The 24,066-nt window shown below is 43.5% G+C and overlaps 1 protein-coding gene across 6 annotated transcripts in view; it reads left to right on the top strand.

Annotated features, from left to right (window-relative positions):
* Positions 1–24,066, top strand: part of LOC147026534 (patatin-like phospholipase domain-containing protein 7) — a 243,036-nt gene that overhangs the window by 156,576 nt on the left and 62,394 nt on the right. For all 6 annotated transcript variants that reach the window (XR_015058386.1, XM_085882013.1, XM_085882011.1 and 3 more), the window contains exons 18-27: positions 3,641–3,846; positions 4,017–4,148; positions 4,345–4,468; positions 4,686–4,799; positions 4,950–5,022; positions 6,586–6,738; positions 6,986–7,049; positions 14,365–14,533; positions 19,104–19,286; positions 19,442–19,560. Coding sequence is in view for 5 of the 6 variants with exons in the window: in XM_085882013.1 (XP_085738139.1) it covers positions 3,641–3,846; positions 4,017–4,148; positions 4,345–4,468; positions 4,686–4,799; positions 4,950–5,022; positions 6,586–6,738; positions 6,986–7,049; positions 14,365–14,533; positions 19,104–19,286; positions 19,442–19,560 (1,337 nt within the window). In the remaining variant the exon portion in view is untranslated. The remainder of the gene's footprint in view (positions 1–3,640; positions 3,847–4,016; positions 4,149–4,344; positions 4,469–4,685; positions 4,800–4,949; positions 5,023–6,585; positions 6,739–6,985; positions 7,050–14,364; positions 14,534–19,103; positions 19,287–19,441; positions 19,561–24,066) is intronic.

Below are 24,066 nucleotides of genomic sequence, written 5' to 3'. Positions count from 1 at the left end.
ATTAAAAACAAAACCTGTCAAAGGGTGGAGGAGCTCGTTGTGAGCCAATGGCATAACTAGTGCCCAACTGTCTGTGCGGACGTCCTCCTGCAGTCGGATTACTTTTTATTAGGAGGTTGGTGGCAGGATTTGCACTCCGGCCACCGTAAAACACTTCATCCCGCAAAACATACCAAAAGCAAAAATAAATCCGAAAACCCACTCACTGGGAGTACCTCCTGTGCAGCTGCCCTTCGCAGGGAAGCTCACCAGATGACTGGATTGGGTCAAAGCCTTCGGGACCCCCACTCTTTGATAGGAGAAAAAACACAGGGTAACCTTCCAGGTTGGATTGCAGTGGTGTGTATCAAGGTGGTGCTGAGGTGTCGTCCACCAGAGGGCGGTCTCCTCGGGTTAATATGAGGCGGTCCCTTCAGGTGAGTACCTGGAATGTCCTATCCCAAGAGAAGAGGATCACCTGTCTCTGCTATTATCTGAGCTCCGGCGATTGAACATCGGTATTGCAGCACTCTCTGAAGTTCAGAGACCGGATAGTGGTGAGATCCTGGCGGGTGGTTAGACCTACTCCTTGTCTGGTCGCTCTGATGGTTACCATGCTCAAGGAGTTGCTGTAGCTGTGTCCAATATTTTGAATCTCATGGTAATTGAGGAAACACCGGTCAACGCGCGTATTATGAGACTGAGGATTTGTCACTCCTTGGGTGTCATTTCCCTGGTCTCTGTATATATGCTCCGACTGAGACGTGTGATCTCACTTTGAAGGAGGCATTCTATGCCGAGTCCATGGTTGATCAGTGCCTCAGACGAGATACTCTTCTAGGCTTGGGGAATTTCAATGCAACGGCTGGCACTGATGGGGATGGCTATGAGACATGTGTCAGTCCCCATGGGTGTTGAACCGTGAACCAGAATAGCACTAATTTCCTTGACTGTTCAAGAAGCCTCGGCACCTCGGGTGGCTGGTTCACGATTTCAGCGCTCACAGCCTCATCACTGGACTTGGTATTCCAACGTTGGTGGTGTGGCAAAGGAGATTGACCACATGTTGATTGATGGTCGCTGGAGGATGATCCAGAACTGCAGGGTTGAACGGGAGTGCCCAGTTCCTCAATACTGACCACAGGCTTGTTCTGGGTCTTGGATAGTCAATGCATGCATGTCTGAAGTTTCAGCTTAAATCCAGGAGGATGGTACCATCACAGCCTCGGCTGGATGTTGACAAGTTCAGGGATAAGAGGGTCACTGAGGAGTCTGTAAACAGGCTGAGTCAGGATTTGGGAGGGGGGGTCTGGGTGCTGTGGGGAATCCTGAAGAGTTGTGGAGTGCCTTCAAGACTACCACCCTTGATTTTACTGGTGGATGTCTTGGAACCCAATGTCAGGCGGAGAAGAACTTTGTCACCCAAGGAACACTGAATACCATTGATCAGAGTCGCAGGGCCAGGCTTAATGGCAGAGCTGAGCTGTTTCGGGAGCTGAGGCATAAAACTGGACTTATGTTGAGGGCAGAAACGGAGGCCTATGTGCGAGGAAGCTGTTAAGGGGTAGAGCATCACCTGTGGAAGAGAGATTCTCGTCCTGCATACAGAGAAATTTGTGCATTGCGTTCCTTCAAGCCTGTCCCTCAGTGTGCTGCTGTGGTGCGAAGGAAAGGGTGGTGGACTCTTGACAAAGGAATCCGAAGTGAAGGCCTGCTTGGCCGTTACTTTGAGGGGCTGCACCAGGATGACCCACTGGCTGTTGAGTTGGATTTCAGGGGTATAACTATCCCCATTTCTGACCCTCAAATCAACTGTGAACTGCCTTTGTTTGTGGAAACACAGGCTGCGGTGAACCAGTTGAAAGGGGGTAAAGCCCCAGGGTTCTGTGGCATCCATGCTGAGCTTCTCAAGGTTGGTGGAAATGCTGTACTGGTGTCGATGCATGCAGTTCTGTGCTGTGTTTGGAGCACAGGCATCATCCCAACTGACTGGAAAAGGAACTGCATTGCCCCTCTCTGGAAAGGGAAGGGTAATCGCCAGGACTGCACAATGACCGAGGGGTGACGCTGTTTGCAGTGCCGGGCAAGGTCTTTGCTAGGATAATTCTTCATAGGGTTCGCAACCATCTGCTCGAGCACCAGTGCCCGGAGCAGTCGGGAACGATTGACCATGTCCCTGCTGTCTGGGTCCTCAGCGAACGCAGACTGGAGTTTCAGCAGGGGCTGCTCAGCCTATGTTGATCTCTGCAAAGCATTCGATTCAGTGAATCGGGATGGCCTCTGGAGGATACTCAAACTTCGTGGAGTGCCACTAAAGTTTATTGAGCTGATTTCTGAACTATACTTTGGTATAGAGAGTGCTGTGAAGTGTGGTGGTTCCATCCCTGACTTCCAGTTGTTACTGGAGTTCTTCAGGGGTGTGTATTGGCCCCCACACTTTTCAGAACTTGCATGGACTGGATTCTGGGGAAGATATCGGAGAGATCAAGCTGCGGTGCATCACTTGTGAATGTCAAGAGCTCTGACCTTGATTTCACAGATGATGCAGTCATCCTTGCGGAAATACTTGATGTCCTTGTAGGGGCTCTTGAGGCACTGGATGTGGAATCGGAGCCTCTGGTACTTGGGTTTTATGGTTCAAAACAAAGATCCAGGCTTTCAGTGACATCTTTGATGCTGCCATCTTGTCTGTCCCTATTTGTGGTGAGGATTTTGAGGTCACGGAGAGATTCACGTACCTTGGCAGTGATATTCTTTCCTCCACAGGTTGTGAGCCGGAGGTGAACATATGTCTGGGTCAGTCATTAATTCACTGGATCATGAGGTATAGTGCTGTCGGTATCTATGCAGGAGGATGAAGGTCTGAGTCTTCAGGTTGTTGGTGCTTCCACTCTTGCTCTACGGACGTGAGACTTGGATTCTGACAAAAGACCTGAGATGAAGACTTAACTCCTCTGGTACCAGGTCTCTTCGGAGAATCCTTGGCTATCGCTGGTCGGACTTTTGTGTCCAACGAGCGGTTTCTGAAAGAGTCTCAAATAAGAATTGTTACCTGTATAGTCCGTGAGTGTCAGCTGCGGCTGTATGGACATGTGGCTCGTTTTCCTGTTGCTGATCCTGCTCACCAGATTCTCTCAGCAAGGGAGCCTCGTGAGTGGAGAAGGCCAACTGGAAGACTACGTTCCTCGTGGTTACAGCAGGTTGATCGGCATCTCAAGGAGATGGGGATTGGCAATGCATCTGCCTGGGGAATGTCCAGATGGAAGCCCCTGGAGTACCGGCGGAAAGTGGATGCAGTGACGCACTGCTTCGGTGTATACTGCCACACCTAACCTAACCTGAGTGCCGACATGATTTGAGGCCGTCGATTGGACGTGTTTCCCGCCATACCCTTTGCAACCCACCATCCTCTTTAGGGCAGGTCGGGGTTCGTAATACAATTAAGATTTGGAGTAATCTCAACTGCAGTGCATTATTTCCTTTTTCTGGTGGTGGTGGTGGTGGTGGTGGTGGTACATAAATTATGATAACTCATTGGTGGCTTAATATGTCATGGTCAATCCCTTAACCTTGTTTTTGCAAATTACCATGGTATTGTGTTTCCTTTTACCATGTCTTCTGCTGGTTTTTATTTTAATATATTTTTTTATATATAACTTAGGATGCCAGCATTCATTTTATCATCTCTGGTGCACTGCACGTGTACCAGCGGCTTATTGGACGCGAGGAGGAGGTGCTGCTCTTTCTAGCACATCCCGGAGAGATGGTTGGACAGTTGGCGGTGCTCACCGGCGAGCCTCTTATCTTCACCTTCCGTGCCATGAAAGATTGCGTCTTTTTGCGGATCTCAAAATGCCACTTTTACGAGTGGGTGGTGTGCCTTTACTTCTGCTTGTCCTTAAAAAAAAATAAAAAGAATTAAATATTTTTTAGCATACTGTATTTTGAATGTGTACAGTAATAGACAAATTTGATCGGTTATGGTGATTGCTCAAGTGGTTGTAACATCTAAAAATTGTATTCATGTGCTCTTCCAGGATAATGCGTCTACAGCCCAGTGTGGTGCTCAGTGTGGCACACACGGTGGTGAAGCGGATGTCACCGTTTGTGCGTCAGATTGACTTTGCTCTCGATTGGATGGCCCTTGAAGCAGGGCGTGCTGTGTACAGGTGTGTTCTGCTGTCCACTTTTCTCCTGGTCACAAAACAAACTTGTTTATTTATGTTCCTTCATGCCAAATATGTTTTCTCTCAACGTTCCCTTGTTCACTAAAAACTGTCTTGATTATCTCAACATGCTTGTAAAATGAGTTTGTTTGTGTTGGTGAAATGTGCTTTCCTTCTGCACTGTGATTGCATTCCAAAGGCAGGGAGACAAATCTGACTCGACGTACATTGTGCTGAGTGGTCGATTACGATCCGTTATTAGCAAGGATGAAGGCAAAAAGGAACTGGTGGGAGAATACGGTCGAGGAGATCTCATTGGAGTGGTGAGTTAATGCCGAGTTTTAGATGTTGTGGATTTTCTTTCTTTGTATGTTGAACTCTTACTTTATTCAGATGGTAGCAGTTCAGTATTTATCCTGCTTTGTTTTCTCCTGAATTTCTTCATTGAGGCTTTTTGTGTGATATTATGTGATTTGGATAATTCCTGAAGAGCTAACACGCTGCTGGTTTCTCTCATGGTGTAAAACCATTGCAATATAGGTGGAAGCTTTGACACATCAGCCACGTGCAACCACAGTGCATGCTGTGCGGGACTCAGAACTGGCCAAGCTACCGGAAGGTGCACTGAACACCATCAAAAGGCGATATCCCCAGGTATCTGCTTGGAACTCTTCAAACAGCTCTTCCATGAGCTTCTGTCTGTAGGCAATAGACAGTGAAGAAGACAGATAAATGTTTCCCCCTCCTCCCGATACTATGCCACATTATAACAGCCAAATGGCAATTAATACTATTGTTTTCCAGGTTGTTACCCGACTGATACATCTGTTGGGCCAAAAAATTCTGGGCAATCTTCGTGGAAAAGGTCCACTTGTAGGTGAGAATGAATAATGGGAATCACCATTTATGGTTAACTTGCAAAGTCTTGGATTCAAACCCGGGGAACTTGGGATGCCAGACGCATGATCCGAACTTGAGTAGTGGACACTGCATGGAATACCGATAGAGTGCAAACAAAAGAGAATGACCATCCATTTCAACCATGCTGAAGGATCCACTCGATCGATCAAAGTGGCAAATAAGATCTGCGTACTTGTAAGAACAATGTTCTGCAAAATAAGTAATCTCTGCAGTCATCTTTCAAATGGTTTCATTATTACCTCCGCCGCCGTAGATTATGTTTTTACCCCTGTTTTGTCTGTCTGTCTGTCTGTCTGTCTGAGCACGGTATCTCAAAAACTTATTGACTGATTATGACAAAACTTGGTGGATGAGTTGGGTAGGTGACAACAACAAGCCAATTTAATTTTGTTCAAGTCCGGATGCAGATCCGGCTTATCAGTGGGATACAGAACGTAAACTGTTCATCCTGGCGGAGGTATGTGCGTGCTCTACTGAGTGCCATTCTGGTTGTTCTTTGTGAAACTTTGTGAGAAATATCTGCATTGGGAATGGGATTGGGTAATCATCAGCGCTCATTGAATCTTATGGGTAATTATCAGGGCTCATTGAATCTTATTTCATGGAGGTGGATGTTTCATCATTTTTATCCCCATGCATAAAAAATGGGGGGATATTGCAATTTAGGCTCCGCCTGTCTGTCTGTCGGTCTGTCTGTCACACTGTCTCCTTCTAAACCAGTCATTCCCAAACTTTTTTTGTTCTCTACCCAAAATTTAAAATTACATTCACCTCACGACCCAAATGGTACCGGTACCTGCAATAAAAATTGTTGGAGAAAACGCTTTCAATGTGAAAAACCCCTCTCAGAAACCAGGATTTTGAGGGTTGTTTTTTTCAAGTTTGGGTCGTGACTGGGTTTGGAACCCCTGTCCTAAACGGTTGGGCAGAAATTCACCAAACTTGGTGTTTGTGATCACCACATGGCAAGAAGGTACGAGAGCAGTGTCATTTTTGTGTCCGTTCCACTGAGGCCCTGGGTTGCAGTCAACAGGTTAAATACCTAAAAATGCAATTACGGGCACATTTTAAATAATTTTTGAATGAAACTTTATTTCTACAATAAATATTGGGTAACGCATGAAATATGGAACAAATTTTTGGATTCGACCCCTGGTTCATGCCCCAGGGAGTGGGACTTAGGTTCACAGGGGTCAAAACAGAAGATTTTTTTTTTTAAACTCAAAATTTGATATTGGGTCATTCCTGGTGGAACTTTTTGCCATCTTTCTACTTTGCTTTAGGTGGGAAGCGTGGGGATTTGTGATGGCGTGCCATCGACTTCACTGGAGTTATCTCTGTAATGTTGTGCCATTTTAGTTTTCACTCACTTATTAAATTTTACTGTGGTTAAAATGAGTAGTCACCATATCTTCTTGCCTTCAAAACATTTAGAAGAACAAAAAGATAAATGATTGTTTATATTAACATTAATTTGTTTTTCTCTGTCTTCAAATGATACTCCCTTCAATGTACACAGGCCCAGTCCTTAATATAGCATCGTCAAGTGGCAACTTGGATGCCGTGGCCAACCCAGCAAGTAATTTGTCTACTGTGGCAATACTTCCAGCCTCGGAAGATGCACCTCTCACCGCTTTTGGCCTTGAGCTCATGCACGCCCTCCATGCCATTGGTGAGATTGATCAAAATATTGTTCCTGTTGCCTTCCGCTTACCCGTAGGCTTGCCTATTTGCTGCTTTTAAATTTTATTTGCACTCTCATCTTGGTTTTGATGTCGAATCTCAGATGTCTGAATTTTTGTGATCCATGTACTCGTCTCTATGAACTTTTAATTCCCGTCTACCAAACTGATTCTCATGACTCCAGTTTTCATGCGGATTCTACTTTAATTTCAACATTGTGATTTTAATGCTTGCAGGACCTACTCTGCTTCTCACCAGTGACACCATCAAAGAAAAGCTCGGGGGTGCAGCTCTCGACAGGTTGGCTATAGGTTATAGAAGACAATGTTTCTTCAAGTATTGTGAGCGTTGCTTTGGTTTTGTCATTCCTGGGTCGCCGTTTGAGTCGTTACCAAAATTAATTTGCCAATTTCATGACTGAGTGTTTCTCAAAACAGTTGCCTGCCATTGCATGTATGCACATGTTCACTAAGGGAAACAGTAAATTTGAACTGCAATGGCATAATTGGTGCAGTTAACATCTAAAAATAAACACACAACATCTAGAAAACTACATTTCTTGATTCTCATGAAATATTTGTGTTGTGTCAATTGATTTAATACTAGCATAACCCGCGCTCTGCGTGACATGTTGGGGTGGGTGTGTTTGAGAAAGGAACTGACGCAGAGTATCAGTAGTAATTTTACTTTAATGCAGTAAGTGGAATACGATTTCACTGTTTCAGAACCATTTTATGTACTTTTTTTTTGTACCATGCACCTCATATGGTCTTTGAGTTAATGTAAGCCGAATATCACGTTACTCGAGCGCAGAACAAAGTCGAAGATAGCGCGACACGAAACCACAATATCGGAAATAATATACAAGATGAAATTGATTGCACTAAATAATAACGAATTGCATTTTTTTGAGGCATGAATGAGATTCTTAATGATCTCATTACACCCATTTCATGCTTTCATTAAATTTTAGATCAATAAAAATTTTGAGCACAATGTCAGAGTCCCCCACCTCTGAAAATTGGTGAAATGGGACAGTTCCCCCCTATCCATTAATTGCCCCCACATTTCTTATTCACATGCCTCCCCCCCCCTCTTTTCCCACCTTTGGTGTCTTGGTGTCTTTGTGAATCAGATTAATATTTTGATCACATTGTACAAAATGTATACATTGTTGCGGGCCGGGGGTCGGGTGAGAAGACCACTAGGGGGGAAAGCTATCTCGGCTCCCACCAGACTCCCCGGAATTGTCGGCCATCGCACACGGATAATTCCATGATGCGGCAGGTCGCTAACCGACCGTGGATGCCAATAACTCAACTGCATGACCCAGGGACCTCCCATCTATGGGTGAACCGGGTTACCTAATTAATCACGTGATTTAATTACCGGGGAAAACGCCCTCGGTACGCGTTGTCCGAACCGGATCACTTTACCGGACCGGATCACTTTACCGGATTGGATGCAGCCAAGCGACACTGCCAAGGACGTACCGCCTAAAAGGAACAGATTGTTGTGAATAAAGTCCCGGCCTAGCTAAGATTCGGACCATGCTGGACCAATGAACGAAAAGACAAAAACGAGCAGGGAACATTCCTAATCATAATTTATTCACACGCAGGTGAGGAAGGGTATGTTGTTTGATCAATAGATTTATTGGAGTGTGTTGTGCAGGGAAATAAAGAAATGTGAGAGGTGCAGCAATGTACAAGCAACTTACAAAAGCAGATGCAGAGCAGACTTAACGTGAAACAATAATGATAATAATAATAACTAGCCGAAACCCCGTCAGACGGATTCCATTCCATGAGCCCAATATGACAACCAGTGGTGGCTCTTGTAAGAGCCGGATCCCAGTCGATGTACTCCATGGCCTTACCTAATGAGGCCTACAAAACGTCCTTGTACACGACGTTTTTGGTGTGCACTACTCCTTGTGAATCCCCTGATTTGTGCACGTGTCTCCTTTGACGTACAAACACCGTGTCAAAACTTCTCAGGTCACAGTACCGAGAAAAATGTGACGCGACTGCTAGGAGGAGCACAAAATTGGTCCTTCAGTATTCATATATAGATACAATGTTTCTTGTGACATTTTTTGTGTCAAATTCACATTCTGAGGTAGTCAGCATGTGCAGAAGAGGGTTTTACATTGCAGACGCTATTTTGGAGGAGTGGAATTACACCTCTCAGCGGTGACGGTCTGTCAACGACAGACGTAATGACGTCAGCGAATGACCGATGATGTCATGACGTCCTTACACCGCTCAGCGGTGACGTCACACGTCACCATGTAAACGAATGTAAAACGAAAAGTGTTTATTCTGCTTCAGAGTTGAAGTTTGGCTATTGCCACTATGTGCGATGCACTCTCACAGGTACGAAGTTTCCTTCAGTCCAGGTCACAGTACCGAGAAAAACGTGACGCGACCGCTATGAGGAGCACAAAATTAGTCCTTCAGTGTTAATATATGGATAATCTTCTGCAGTCTTATTATGTGGACAAGCGCCAGGACACACAGACACAGAAACCAGAATGAAGAGGAGGTATTGCAGCAAGACAGTAGAGGAGTTGAGTCTACGGTCTCTCGGTACATTTGCACGCTTGCCCGAACGCACCACCAATACGTTTGGTGGGATGCTCTGTGGTGCGGTACCCCCTGACATCTGGCGGATCATCTCTTGCTTCGGGGGGGGGGGTCTCGCGTCGAGACCGTCGGTTTGAAGGAGTGTCTTGAGTTGCGAGGTTGGAGTCCAGAGCGAGTGGACTTAGTGGTAGGGGGGCCAGGTGGGTCGGTGGAGTCAGCGTCGTTTGGGTGGAGAAGAGGAGGCGGAGTCGAAGTCCAGCTTGAGTGGGAGGTGAGGCAGGGCAGAGAGAGGTTGAAGGCTCCGCTTGGACCTTTATTGGCCTCACGGGGCGGTGAGCCACCCCAAAGCGCTGTGTCGTCACCCGAATCGGTCGCTCCGATTGGCCCCGACCTCCTGCGTGGCCTGGCCATGATGGCCGGAAACCGCAACATTCCATTTTCTGCAAGATGACCCCAAGCTGCAAAAGTATTCCTCTCCGACCTCACGACATGACACGAATCGCCCACACCGAACTCCGCACCATGAATTACCTTGCAAGAATCCCTGGGCCGTGTCCTGATGACCGGCCGAGGGCGGCGTCGGTCCTGCACGCTCACTCGGGTGCCCCTGACCAGCGCTGGTCAATGTGCCTGCTCCATGATGCGCCACGCGGCCCGCACTGTACAACATTCCTCAGCCCGATCGCAGCTTCGCTGGCTGTAGAGGCGAGAAGACGTTCGCCGTCCGTGGGGAACATCCGCGGCCACCATCGAGGACCAAAGGTACGATGTTATGGCAAACCCAAGCACAGACAGTAAGATGTGTCCATTCGTGCCCTGCTCTATACGATAACAAAGTGTCGCGAGCGGCGCACGGGTATGCCTTTTGAGAGCGCGTTCTGCACAGTGTGCGTGGATTCTTCATGACACACGTGGCCAGCACTCGCTTTCACCCGATTCTGCTATCGTGTGTGCGGGGCGAAACCCGATCGATATAATTAGTCCAGAAATGGGTTGAAAAGTACGTGCCGCCCGTATCATGCACGACGTGGCGTGGGGTTGCCTTTCTATTATCGGCCTCGGTGTTCCGTGCAGCGTGGGCGTCGTGCTGGGTGTGTTTCCTGTCCATTGGTTGGAAATTACCGTGGCGCGTGCATTTGGCAGGCTGTGTTTTTTTTACGGAGCGGTGTCCAGCGTAATGCTTGCTTGGCCTTTGCTGAGGACCCATCTCACAGTGAATGGCACACGTGGCTCAGATATACCTCCGGAATAATCAGGAAAGAAGAGTAGGAATGAAGTTAGAAATTAAATGAAGAAGAAATGATGTAAGCAAATCTAGCTATGAGATCCTCGCAATGCACTCCCCTGTTGTCCTGCTCGACAAAAGGGAAGGGACAATCTACACGTATATTAATGGAATAACTGTCTTGGGACCACTTTATGTTGGATGCATGCGGTTCCTAGAACGGCAACAATATTTCCAGAATTGAAGAATCGAGCACATGGCCTTCCCTCTTCCCAGAAACAATTGCTCCATTTTTTTTCCCCCTGATTTACTCACATTTCAGGTGATTCGCAATGCAGAAACGAAAGTTGTCTTAAGTATTCCCTCCAGGTCTTCAAGACTGCTGTTCGCCACCCTATCGGATCATCCCCAATCCAAAATGATGATCTTTTCTACCATCGTCCACCCACAACCCCTCCTCACCTCACCCCAATCCCTACTTCCAAATTTCCAGTTGTCCCTCCTGAGAGTTTCCTTCTGCATCCATGTTGTCCACCCCATGCATCTTTTCCTGCCCCTCCATTCCTCCCCACATCCATCGTTTGTCCAAGTCTGCCTCTATCTTGGCTTTCAACTTTGCTGTTGATGTCCCCTCCCTCTCAACTGTTCATTTTGTTCTTTTGTGTCCTTTTCCATTCAGTATACTAATTCCAGATCTTCCACGAGCCTCGACGATGAATCCAAATTATGATTCTTTTTTTGGAAATGTGAGAAAAGAATGTTCTGTGGATGATCACTACAAAAAAGTACCAACATTACTTGATGGCTGATATTTCTGCAACTTTGTACCTGTTGTCCATGGTCATGTTAACGCTGTCGGTGGATTGAGTACAGATGTTTTCAGCATGAAGACCATACTCGTTTACTCTGTGCCATGTGGAACTTTCAAAGCACATAACTTTGTACTTTTTCCACCAAACAAAGCAAAACTGAACCCCACAGCACCCTCTGTTCTAGACTCTAGAAATGACCTGCTTGCTCCCTGTTTTAAAACCAGGTTCGAACGCTTTGTTTATATTCACACAGGTAATTCTAAATTGTGGACAACCAACACGTGTAGACTTAGACCAGCATAGGCAGCCAGATTACCCACTCCCCGAAGGTCATGTATTAATTAGCCAGCTGGAATTATTTTCATTTGAAAACTCAGCACTCCAGCATCACGTCATTTGTCTTTCCATTATGCTGTGAAATCTAAAACTCTGGCATCTGCCACGATGATGCCGAAGTACAAGACCTGTTGCGCTGTTATTGCAGACAGGTTGGTTACGTCTCTATCTTTTACCACCACTCCTCCAGTCTAGCTCACTATGCTCCATCAATACTCCAACCCCCCACAGCTCCTCCAGGATGTACACTTTCTTCCAGTGTCCTCATCTGATTGAGCTGATAAAGGCTTTCAGCACACCTCCGTTCTTTTGTTCCTCTTTTCTTCCGTCTGTGGATCTGCCTTCCTGAGACGGTTCAATTGCATTCTTCCGTCCAGGGCTTCATGCACTTGATACACCACCATCTCATGTCATCCCAATCACAACAAGCAATCTATTCTTTCCCCATTTACCAGACACTCTGGTGTATCAGTCAGTGTCAGCTCTTGAGTTTGGGAGGTTGGCAGTTGAAACCCCAGCCAAATCGTACGAAAGACTTTTGATAGCCTCCTCTTATGTTGAGGATTCTTTTACGGGAACATGTATTACAGGGAGTCCTTTACTTACGAACGCCCGACTTACAAACACCCAGACTTACGAACCAACCCCCAAAAGGTATTTATTATTATTATTATTAATATTATCATTATTATTATTATTATTATTAGTGTCTGAGATGTGAATGTTCCTTGGTACGTACTAGCCAATCGTGGGCAATGAGTGTGTCTGTGTATCTGTGTTTGGGGGTAAAGCCCAACGAAGTTTCTTTCTCATATGATGAGGTTAAAAGTCGAAAAGGTAATTTTTTTTTTTTTTAATACGATGAGGTTACTAACCAATATTTAAAACTAATTGGTCACTTTCAGCATCGGCACCATTTCCAAAACATGAGGCGGCATCCTGGCAGGGTAGCCCTGTTTTTTAAGGTACAACGTCCCACCACAACTCCTCCCCCCTCCTCAATATGTCGGTTATGTTCACTCGTGTTGCAAACCCGAACCCTAAATCTGTATACACACGCTGTGATTTGTTTGCTTGGTCTCGGAAAGGTTTATTCGTTAGCAGTGTTGAAGTGTGTTTTATTTTTTTTAGCATGTCCCCCACACAGCATGAGATGGGGTTTTCAAATCACGTGTGTCTGTCGGTGTGTCTGTGTGTGTTCGGGCCATAACTTTTACACCATTTTAACTTTTGTCATCATATTTTCAACAAAGCTTTATTTTGAGAAAATGGAGAAGTCAAATGAGTAATTTGGTCAAAAGGTCAAAGGTCGTATAAAATCATCAATTTTCATCCAATTGACCTGAAAGTTAATTATCATTTGAACTTTTGTCATCAAATTTTCAATAAAGCATTATTATGAGAATATGGACAATACAAATTAAAGAATTTGAATTCGGACTTCTACTTCTTCCTTGTGCTAAACTGTACCTTTGACCATTTGACCAAAGCGGGCGGGCTTTGCTTTTTCAGATGCTTTCTGGTTATTTTCTTTCTTCATTGTAAATATGTATTTGTTAAAATCCATTCATTTCATGAACTTGGCATTGTTGTTTTTGGGTAAAGGCCAGGACTACATGACTGTATAATTATGGAGCTTGCTAAAATGGCACAAGTTGGTGTTGTAATGTTTTTATGCAAATAAGTTGCTAGCTCCAAATAAATCCACAAACGCCTTGTGTCAATCCATATGGAGGAGGTGCATCTTCATTCCTTACAGAAGCGAAACTGGTGACTATTTTATGCCTGCATGTGAGTGCCTTGAAGAAATGGCCATTGGTCAAAATGGCCAGACAATGTGACAAATCCACAAAATGTTTACCCAGGTTGAGATGTTAATCACAGGTTGAGATTTTCCATTTAGAATGGGTATTCTGCTGATGAGTTTGCATGGCTCACAAGCTACAATGCTGAGGGTGGTGACCAGATTTATCTGCTCTTCCTTCATGACAACGCACTTGTGCAGAAGGCCTGTGTTGTGTAGACCACCGTTCGTTCATGACTCTGGCTTTGAGCACCTGGATCACTCGGTCCTCTCCACCGCTCCCCTCCAATATAGTGCAATAATTGCAGGGAATCATGTGACGGTGCAGTTATTGCAGGGAATAATGATTTATATAACCACATATATGCCTTTCTTTTCAAATTGTGAGCATTGATTAATTTATCCAATGTAACACGAGGTTCTGCAAGTCCCTTTCGTAAAACACATTACCCGAATGAATTGACCAATGAGACATTTCTTTGATCTCATCCTTATCCCATGTCTTCCACTTTTTTGAACCCTGAAGGAAACACTTCACATGTGTACACTTTATCACAGATGAGCTTGTATTAAACCACACAATGTCATGAACTTTTTAATGGAGTAATCATTCAAACCTGGGGTAGTCATGCTCTGAATTGGAATTATTTGATGACCTTTTGTTACTTTTTTTGCACATATTTCTCATTCTTAACTATTATCTTTTAAAGCGATTGTTTTTTCTCATTAAAAGTTATTTTATTGCTTTAAAAACCTCCTTTTTTATTTGGAATTAAAGATTTAACATATACAAATGGTTGACAATGTTGCAAGCTACCTAAATGTTGTCATCTTGTCCTAACCTCTTCAGCATTCACGAGTATCGCTTATCTAGCTGGTTGGGTCAGCAGGAAGACCTGCATCGCATTGTGCTGTACCAGACAGATGGTGGTATGACACCATGGACGCAACGTTGTGTTCGACAAGCCGATTGCATCCTCATCGTCGGCCTGGGAGAACAAGAGCCCACTGTTGGCAATGTATGAAGGGATTTGCTTCATTCATTCCTTTATTATATTCTCTCCAGATAATGACCACTTTGATCATAATTGTGATTTTTCAATAATTAAATATTTTGGATTTTGGATTATTTTGGATGTTACGCTAAATTTAATTTTTCTTCTACTTTTTTTTTGTTTTCCTTTTGCAATTGTATGCTAAGGTAAATTACCATTGTGGCATTTGGTGTGGGTGTCAATTTGTTAAATAATATCAAATGTAGTGCAAGATATTCACCCCTCGTCTTTATCCCCGTATTGATGCCAATTCTCATCTCCTCTTCAAGCAGAAGCTAGAGTGCCCAAGGCAAAGTTTTGGTCCCAGTCCTGTTCCTTTTATTTTTTATTGACTACTCTGACACTGAAAACCCTATTTTCCTCTTTGCAGATGACACAACATGAGCCTCACGGTACCACATGCTACTGACAGGTTGTTAGCAGTGGATTTCATCTCTGCTGACCTGATGAGGATCAAATAATGGTTATCACTTGGAAATTGTTATTCAATCTTTGCAAATCTCAGTCTCACCTGTGCCACTGTGAGGATCATCAAATGAACTCACCTATCAATCCACTGTCACAGATTCAGCCTATTGAATATTTGGGCCTGGCCATTAGTGACACCCTCTCCTAGGCTGCCCATATTTCACAGCTGGCCTCCAAAAAACTCACAGACTGGGTTTGCTCTTTCATACCAAGTCCTAATTTTGGAAATCTGAACTTGTAGCATATAAGCATACAAGCTTATAGCATACAAGCCTTTGTCCGTAGCACAGGGGATGCTGTTCTCATGTTTCGGATGGTGGCCCTGCCTCACATCTGTCTGTCTTCTGGATGTTTTGGGATCTAAAACTCTCACCATGATTGGATATCTACCACAAAGAATCTGAAGGACAGGCCCTGCTGCTCTCTTAATGCAGACGGGTGGGTGGTTTTCCACCAACTCTCCAGTCTTGCTCCCTTATCTTTTTCATCCCTTTTCCCTCCCCTTTTTCTGTCATGTGAAATTTCCCAACAACCTTCTTGTGACTCACAAAATCAAGACTTACTGCTCACTTCCATTCCTTTGTTCCTCTTATTCTGCTTGTGGAAACACCTTCCTCAGTCGGTGAAATCCCACCCTTCCCTGTAGGTTTTCAACTGAACAGTACAACACCATCTTAAGCAATCATCCATCCCTTACCCATGATGTTTTTTTTCCTCCTTTAACCCTTTTCTTACTCGCTGTTTCTACTCGCAAGTTACTATGTTTCCTTCCCTCTTCTCTCTTCTTCTGTTCATTCATTGTTTTGTGTCCACTTGTTCAATAGTCCTTCTGCCATTGCATTGCATTCCACTTCTCTCAGTTAATTCTAGCATAAGTCTCGATTTTGGAGACATAATTATAAAATCAACAATCAGTTAATGATCCCTGGTTTCAAGCAACCAAAAGTCAGCATTGACTTCAGGATAGTCAGAAAGAGGAGGAGGAAAGAAAGGTAACGTGAACGAGGTGCTCCCTGATTATTACATTGGGTTTGGGCTTTTTCATTGCATTTGTAACAAAACCAAATAAAGATGTTAGAGTGCCTAAAAGCGTTTTATTTAGTTCACATTTGGTCTTCGATTAGGTCGTCTGGTTTGCTGATCTATTATTCCTGGTCCTCGATCTTCAACATATTCCATACAGATTGGAGACCTGGTGGGTGGGGTAAAACACAAAATTGAGAAAAAGAAGAGAATTGTGAGGGAGACAGGAGGAATAAAAGCAGGTCTGGGAAAGTTCACATATTGTGATGTTTTGGTGCAGGTTAGTTACCGTTCTCGTGTTGGTAATATGATTATTAGTCTCGCCTCAAAGGGGATGCGAGACCATTGCAATGCCCATGTCTGTGTGTTGTCTGCATCTATATATTTTTGCTTTTAAAATGTTTTTCTCTGCAACTGCTTGTCCGATTGATGCGAAACTTTAAACATAGGAGGGACTCCCCATTGAGAATATTTTATTGTTAACTCTGATGTCATAGTTACCCTTGGTATGGCAGCCATATTGGATTAAAGGAAAAAAAATTCGACATAATTTTCTCAAACCACTCAACGAAAAAAATTGAAACTTGGCATATCAACATGGTACGACACAGTACTGACAAGGCATGCACACAATGGTGGGATATCGACATGGCATGACAGCATGGACACGATAGTGGAACACAGCACGGCATAACCACAGACACAAATGGTGTCCTGGGAAAGTATGAAACGGGATGATCCCGTAACATGCATGACACCTGGTCAGCCTGTGATGGTGGGACAAAGCATTTGCCGCCCATTTTGTCCGTATTTCTGCTGTAACAATATGTGATTTATCAATTAATGCAAAATCCCTTGTAAAACCATCAACAAAACCTACCAATCAGAAGTGAACATGTGACCGGCATTTTCATCTTCACGAACACCTCCATTGTTGCCATCTTTGTTTGAATCGCTCGCATACAACTCAAAATGATACTGCTCTACAATTCCCCTGAAAGTTTCCATAACTAATTTCGTCTCTAATTGTTTCTTCAAAATCCCACTGATCAGTTTCAACATGCATGATTGAGAACCTTCAGTGTGTGATTTACACTACAATTGACACTTTAGGGATTTTTTTTCAGCACTTTGAGATTGGTAAAAACATTTCAAACATTGTTTTCCCTTTTATTTAAAATTAGATAGTGATTAATGATTTTCAATGATTTTCAGCAAACAATTTTTTGCATTTCGGTTTCCCTTTAAAAACAAGAAACACCACCTCCCCGTTCGCCATATTTCTTCTTTCCCCTCTGCCTCTTATTCTTTCTTTTCTCCTTGTCCCTCATCTTTAAATATGAGTGATACTGTAGTTTGTGTTTATTTTATGGGGCATACCAAGATAATGATAATAGATGGGACTATCGATCTAAATATGCCAAAACGGTACCTCCAAAATGACTTCTAACTCAAACTGATTCTCCACGATTTTACAACAGTGCCAGAGCATCCTCTGAGTGAATGATATGGCCAAGCAGAAAGTAAACTTTTTGAAAAAAAATCCAAATACTTTAACCATCATGCTTTGTATAATTTGAGAAGAGTCTGCATGTATGTTTATGTGTTTGTTTGACTTCTATGCACTCCTGAACTGCTGGATGGAAGAAATTGAAAAATGCTGGTTCTACTCAGGGTGCGCACACAGGTTATAGACGGTAAAAAAAAAAAATCATTAATAGTCCCAGGTGCTCAGAGTTGGGGGTTGGCTGATATCTGATGCAAATTCTCTCTGTGTAAATTTGTACGCTATACAAATATTACAAGTCCGACTAAAATATGCCAATCCTGGGGTATTATCCTGCCCGTATGGACGGTTTCTTCGCTAGCACTTGTAAATAATTAATTAATCTGTCCTGAAACATATTAGCAAACTAGAACAGAATTCAATAGAGCACATACATCTGCCAGGCTAACAGTTTACATTTTGTATCCCACTGATGGACCAGATCTGGATCCGGACATGAACCAAAATTGAATTGGCTTGTTCTTGTCACCTAACCAACTCATCCAACTGCTTTTGTCATAACTCATCCACAACCTTTTGAAGTATCATGCAATACATAGTTTTTGGCCCATCTCAATGGTGAAGAATAACTTTGAAAAATTAAAAAAAACTCCCGAATCCAGATCCCAATAAAATCTTCACCAAAATCTAATCAATTCTTCCTTGTCACACGTCCAACCTGTCCACCAAGTTTCATCAGAATCCGTTCATAACTTTTTGAGATATCATGCTATACATCGGTTTTAGCCCGATTAATCAATTGGTGAAGAATCACTTGAAAAGTTATAGGATCCGGATCCAGATCTTCACCAAAATCTAATGATTTTGTCATTGTCACAGCCAACCTCTCCACCAAAATTCGTCTGAATCCATCCCCAACTTTTTGAGATATCCTGTTCTCAGATGGGCAGGGGTGAAAACATAACCTCCGCACTCCTTCTGTGGCAGAGGTAACAATGCATATCGTGCTTTCGTATTGTCTTTCTCTTGGGTGAATGTTCATATATAAGGGCCAAACTAAGCACTTGTTTTAATACACACGTTTATGTTTGAACTTTCACTTGTGATGCAGGGATGCGTCTTAGCAATGGAGCATAGTAAGAGTAATCGTTGAGCAACAGTTTAACATCTACGGTAACAGGGAGGTTTAGTTGAGACAGAAGAGATTATTTTCTTTCAGGCTCATGGGCATGGCCAATGCCGAAGTGTTGCTGGTGTGGGAGATGGACAAGTCCATCATATTATTTCTTTCTTTACAAGATGGAGGTTAATGGAAGAAGGAAATGGCCCAAAATTCACCCTCCTCCCCCTACCTGATACCCTTCCCCACCCTCTGCATACATACTGTGGCAACCCCTCCCCTCAAACCCAACCACCTTTTCTCCTACACACCATGTTTTAACCAATGCTCCACCTTGCCTATCTATTTAATAAATTGATGGACTCCAACATTTTTATGCACCATATCATTTCCTGACCTGTTATTTCTCTAATTAGTTGGAGCGAATGTTGGAAAACACAGCGGTTCGTGCACTCAAGCAACTCATCTTGTTGCATCGAGAGGATGGTCCGTCGCCATCGCGTACAGTGGAGTGGTTAAACATGCGCAGCTGGTGCTCTGCACATTTGCACATTCACTGTCCTCGTCGCATCTTCTCCCGCCGGAGTTTGCCTAAGCTGGTTTGTGTTGCATTCACTTTTACTAGCTGTCCATACTGGATGCAGAGGAAACAGTTCGGAAATATTTAGCATGACACTTTTTGTAATGGTATGGATGATAACATGATGTGCGCATGGGATGTAAAAATGTTTTTATTTGTTGTTTTGACACATAGAGGGAGATGTACGAGCGTGTGTTCACAAAGTCACCAGACAGGCACAGTGACTTCTCACGGCTGGCTCGAGTCCTCACGGGGAATGCCGTAGCTTTAGTGCTTGGAGGAGGTGGTGCGAGGTGAGACTACATTTGGAGATTAGGATTTGGGATTTTGGTTATTTGTGAGTATGAAGACGAGCTTGGTCGAGTACCTCCTCATCCATCAATGTGGCTTTATCTAAACCTTTTCATTACTTGTGTTCTGACTATATTTGTAATCATGGGCATACGAGGCAGGGGGTCATGGGGATGAAAATTCCCCCTCCCCCCCTCCAAAAGGCAGCGTAGCTTTTATAATTCGGGCATTAAAATATCAGGATCACAAAATATTGCGAGATGACAGCACAATTGCAGCCTTTGATGTCAAAACTCACATGGATTGTCAGATATTTTTTGACTGTTTTTGCAATTATTAATCGTAATTCTTTTGGGGTTAAAGTAATCGTGAAAATACGATAAATATGGAATTTCTTATACATCTGGCAAGTGGTTGCTCTACCCGTCTCCCGAGGCTTCGCCCACCCTCAAGCACTTGCATAATGACGTATTTCCTTCCTCGAATACGTGTTGCACAATCACGTGTATGCAGAAACACAAATGGCTTATGGTAGGTTAATCGCCAATATGCTATGGTGGGGCAAAGAAGCCGTACAGGTCCCTGGGCTCTTTGAAGATCTGATCAGAAGGATTCTCAACGACCTGCTGATCAGCTGTTTGTGTTGTTGGATTATGTCTACGAAGGTCGTATTACTTCTGCGGTAACCGTCTACGACTCCAGGACTTCGTGAGCAGGTATGTTCTCACCGGCCTTCGGGGGAAGCTGCACAATGTCTCGGGACTTCTTAGCAATGGTTCATTGAAGGGGTTTCAGATGTTTGTTTGTTGGCTGTTCCTGTCACTGGAGAGCTATTAGTTAAGCATTTTTAAATTGCCCTCGGTTAGATTCTTTAGTTTTCTCAAAAATGTTTAAAACGAAGATAGACGAAATCACCCCGTGCAATGGCTGGCACATTGTGGTTGGCCTTGCGTTTGGGGGAAGGGGTTTCCTGAAAACGCGTGTGCAGCACATTGCACAAAGTCCTTTTTAGGTCATCTCTACCGAGATGACCTAATAAAGCCGGACCAAATGTCCGTCCGTCAACAATTTTTCTTTCCGATCTTAGTATGGTTCACCGTGTCATGCCGTGGGAATTGCATGCCAAAAGCGATTTTATTGTTTAAATGCCATCTTTCGGGTGTTAATAAACAGAAAAACTTGGGTGGCAATTTTACTTTTGGGAATTTGGGTTTTTGTGGGGGCTTAAACGGGGGTACCGTCATTTCGCAGTTTATCGCCCAAACTGAAAGCGCTAGTGTTGTTATAACTATTTTTATCTTTTAAAATATTCATAGGAAAATTATGAAAAAATCAGGTGTCTTCCTCATATCATCATTCATTTATATACCAAATATTTAGTTGATATCCTGAATAATTATTGATGTATTAACAAATATATTATTTGTACATGCAGGGTATGTGAACCACGATATCCGCCTTCTCTGAACCAGGTTAAGATTTTGTCCATTTCAGCACCTTTGATTGTCTCCTACTATAAAACAATTCTAACTTAATATATGTACAATAAATGAATGCTAGGCCTAATCGATGATAGTAACGTAGCAATATTTTATGAAGTATGTTCTTCCTAGATAAGTATCCAATGCAGAAATGTGTCATCCGTGACTAGAAGATTTTAACAACCTCAGCACCAGTTAGTGTCAGGAATTGCCTTTCCTTTGCTACATTATTTCGGCATATACTGTGATATTTACACGATATGATTGTGTATATTTATATATATATATATATATATATATATATATATATATATATATATATATATATATATATATATATATATATATATATATATATATATTTATATATATATATAAAAAACGACAAATGTATTATATGATAAAACATGTAATATTCATGACATGACTTCATAGCATTCATACAGATAAAGGAAATAAAAATATACTTTTCTGTAATCATCACACATTCATACCACCTTTTACCACCAGTAATTACTCCACTCAACATCTAGATGAATACTAATAATAGACTAAATGAATGTAGAATCTTAAATGAATCTTATTGGGTCATTTGCTGATCTTAATACATTGGCTAACTGATTGGCTCCATGTCATCTTCGTCACAAATACTGCAGTCATTCACGTTTCCACAGTCGGTGCATTTGCATAATTCTGTGCATGGCAAGCGATTTTTATGGCATGAACAGTTCACTTTCTCTTTGCACGCACCTTTGCATCCACATCTAACTTGTTCAAGTACTACACGTGGTGCTGGCTTTTCAAGACATTGTACTGGTACAAGGTTTTTGTCGTCATTTAGTTTCCATCCATTGCCCTCTGGGAGCAGGTTCTTTGGCCTTGGTTCTTGGTAGGTTTTGTCTCTTTTGGACATCAGGTTGGCACGCTGTATGTGAGGTTTCAGAGTGCTTCGCGTCAGTGGAAGCTTTTCACCCTCCAAGTTCTTGACCTTGAACAGTTCCCATCGAAGATCTGGCAATGTGATGCACAAACTTTTGCTGGAGTATACACTGCAGACGAACGTCTCGACATTGACAACATCAGCTTCAGGAAGACTGTCTGGACATCCAAAGATCTGGAAAGTCTTGATAATCTTGCTGATTGAAGGTAGTTGCATGAACTTGGTTATCCACACTTTCATCGATAGACTGAAGAATTTTCCACCCCAATCCGCGCCAGTGAAGTTGTGCAGTCCTATCAAAGCCTTTGACTTCTCCGTTCCAATCGCAGTGCACTTCTCTTTGATGTCAATTGTCTGGAAGAATTTCCCTTTACCAGTTAATATCTTCAATTGTCTTGGGATGGTGTGGTTGGCAACAATTTCTATCAACAACAAGAACACATCTGTGTCTGGGGACCACACATACATGTCTCGCGTTGACGTTCCTTGTCTTGCTGCATCGATGACATGAAGCGGGATCTGTGTGTCAGCTTCCTCGTGATTGTGAGTGGACATATTCTGACTGATGATGTTGTTTGCATTGGTGTATGCTGATGACCCATACACAACAACAAGCCCTTTGTTACTCCCAGAGAAATGTTTCAGCAATCGTTTCCCAATAAATTCTGTGAGCTGGGACTTGGTGTCTACATGAGATAGCAGAAGCTTCATAGGAACATTGCGTATGTTCATCGCGTCTTGTATTGTGAACTTCACTGGTTGTGCTGAGCCTGCTCGCTTGGAACGTGTTTTTTCTTTCATAGATCCCGTTATATAGCGGTCAAAGATGATTCGTCCTTCACTGTACAAATTCATCATTTTGTCGATTCTCTTGACAAATGCATCAGCCAGGTCACTAATTGTGTGCATCACTGGAAGCTTCTTCATACCCTGTATGACCGCTTGTCCATCAATGATGATGACCCTTTCTCTGGCGAACCTGGATTCCATCAAGCCCAGCTCATCATCGTCAACAGAGTAACTTGTTGGGTGCAGACCGACATAATCATCGATGGATTCTGGATGTTCTTCTACGCCCTCTGTGGTACCCTCGATTCCCTCATCGTTGGTGAGAGCAACGATTTCAGTTGGTACCTCTTGGATGCGTGGTGTGGTGTTGTCTGATCCAGTTATTGGTGGTGTATATGACTCTATTTCCTTCATGAACGAGCTCTTGTCACTCGGGATCAGCAGTGTCCCATCTGTTGCAAAGAGGGAACGAGGGGTGACCGCCATTTCAAAGTTTCCGATTGTGTCTCCCAATTTGTCTACTAGTTATGGTCGAGACTGTTGAATTACTAGGAAGCGAGCTCGTAACTGACGATCTTCACGAAGCTTCACAACTATGTTTCCAACTCCATAGCTTGTCTTCTTCACACACGTGCTGTGTGTCTTCAGCTTCATCTTCTCAATTCTCTCCCATATTGAAACGGGAGAAGCATCTACAAGTCTGTCAGCCACAAACTGTTCATATCGATTCGTCCCTTTCAAGTCTCTGTCCAGGATATCGCTTTTCGCACTTTCAGGTACAGCCATCATTGACCCAATATTCACCAACTGCATGTCAGTGGCGAATGGGTTAGTTTCGCAATGTTCTTCAAGGCCACGTTTCATTTTATCCACATTTGTAGCAAACCACTGGGCTATTGTTCCTGATAGTTGATAATGTTCTTGTTGAGTTGCATCAGTGGTCAAAGTGTAGTGGTGTCGGAAATCACTGACAATACGGGTCAACTCTGGTGCTGTCAGCAGGAAGCGAGCCGGTGCAGACACATTTTGCCTGATTCCTGTGATCCCTCCCACTACCTTGAGTCTTCGGATTTCTTGTTCGAGGGTTTGATCCACAAACAGGTTGCAGAACGGTGTTCCTGTCTTCTTGGCACAGAAGTCACCATCTTTAAGTGCATTCCATGTGTCAGGGTCCTCTGTCTTCAGTGCATTCATTTGAGCCAAATGAAATGGCATCAGTCTGGCATACTTGTACAGGTCACGCGCAAAGAAATACTTGACCTGATTGTCAAGGGCGGCTAAATATTCTTCCCAGTCAC

The sequence above is a fragment of the Eptatretus burgeri genome, chromosome 5 (genome assembly GCF_056783735.1).
Source record: "Eptatretus burgeri isolate ZD-2024b chromosome 5, Ebu_testis_v1, whole genome shotgun sequence".
Classification (NCBI taxonomy): Eukaryota; Metazoa; Chordata; class Myxini; order Myxiniformes; family Myxinidae; genus Eptatretus; species Eptatretus burgeri.
The sequence above is the reverse complement of the archived record's forward strand: the minus strand, read 5'-3'. Positions and strand labels throughout refer to the sequence as shown.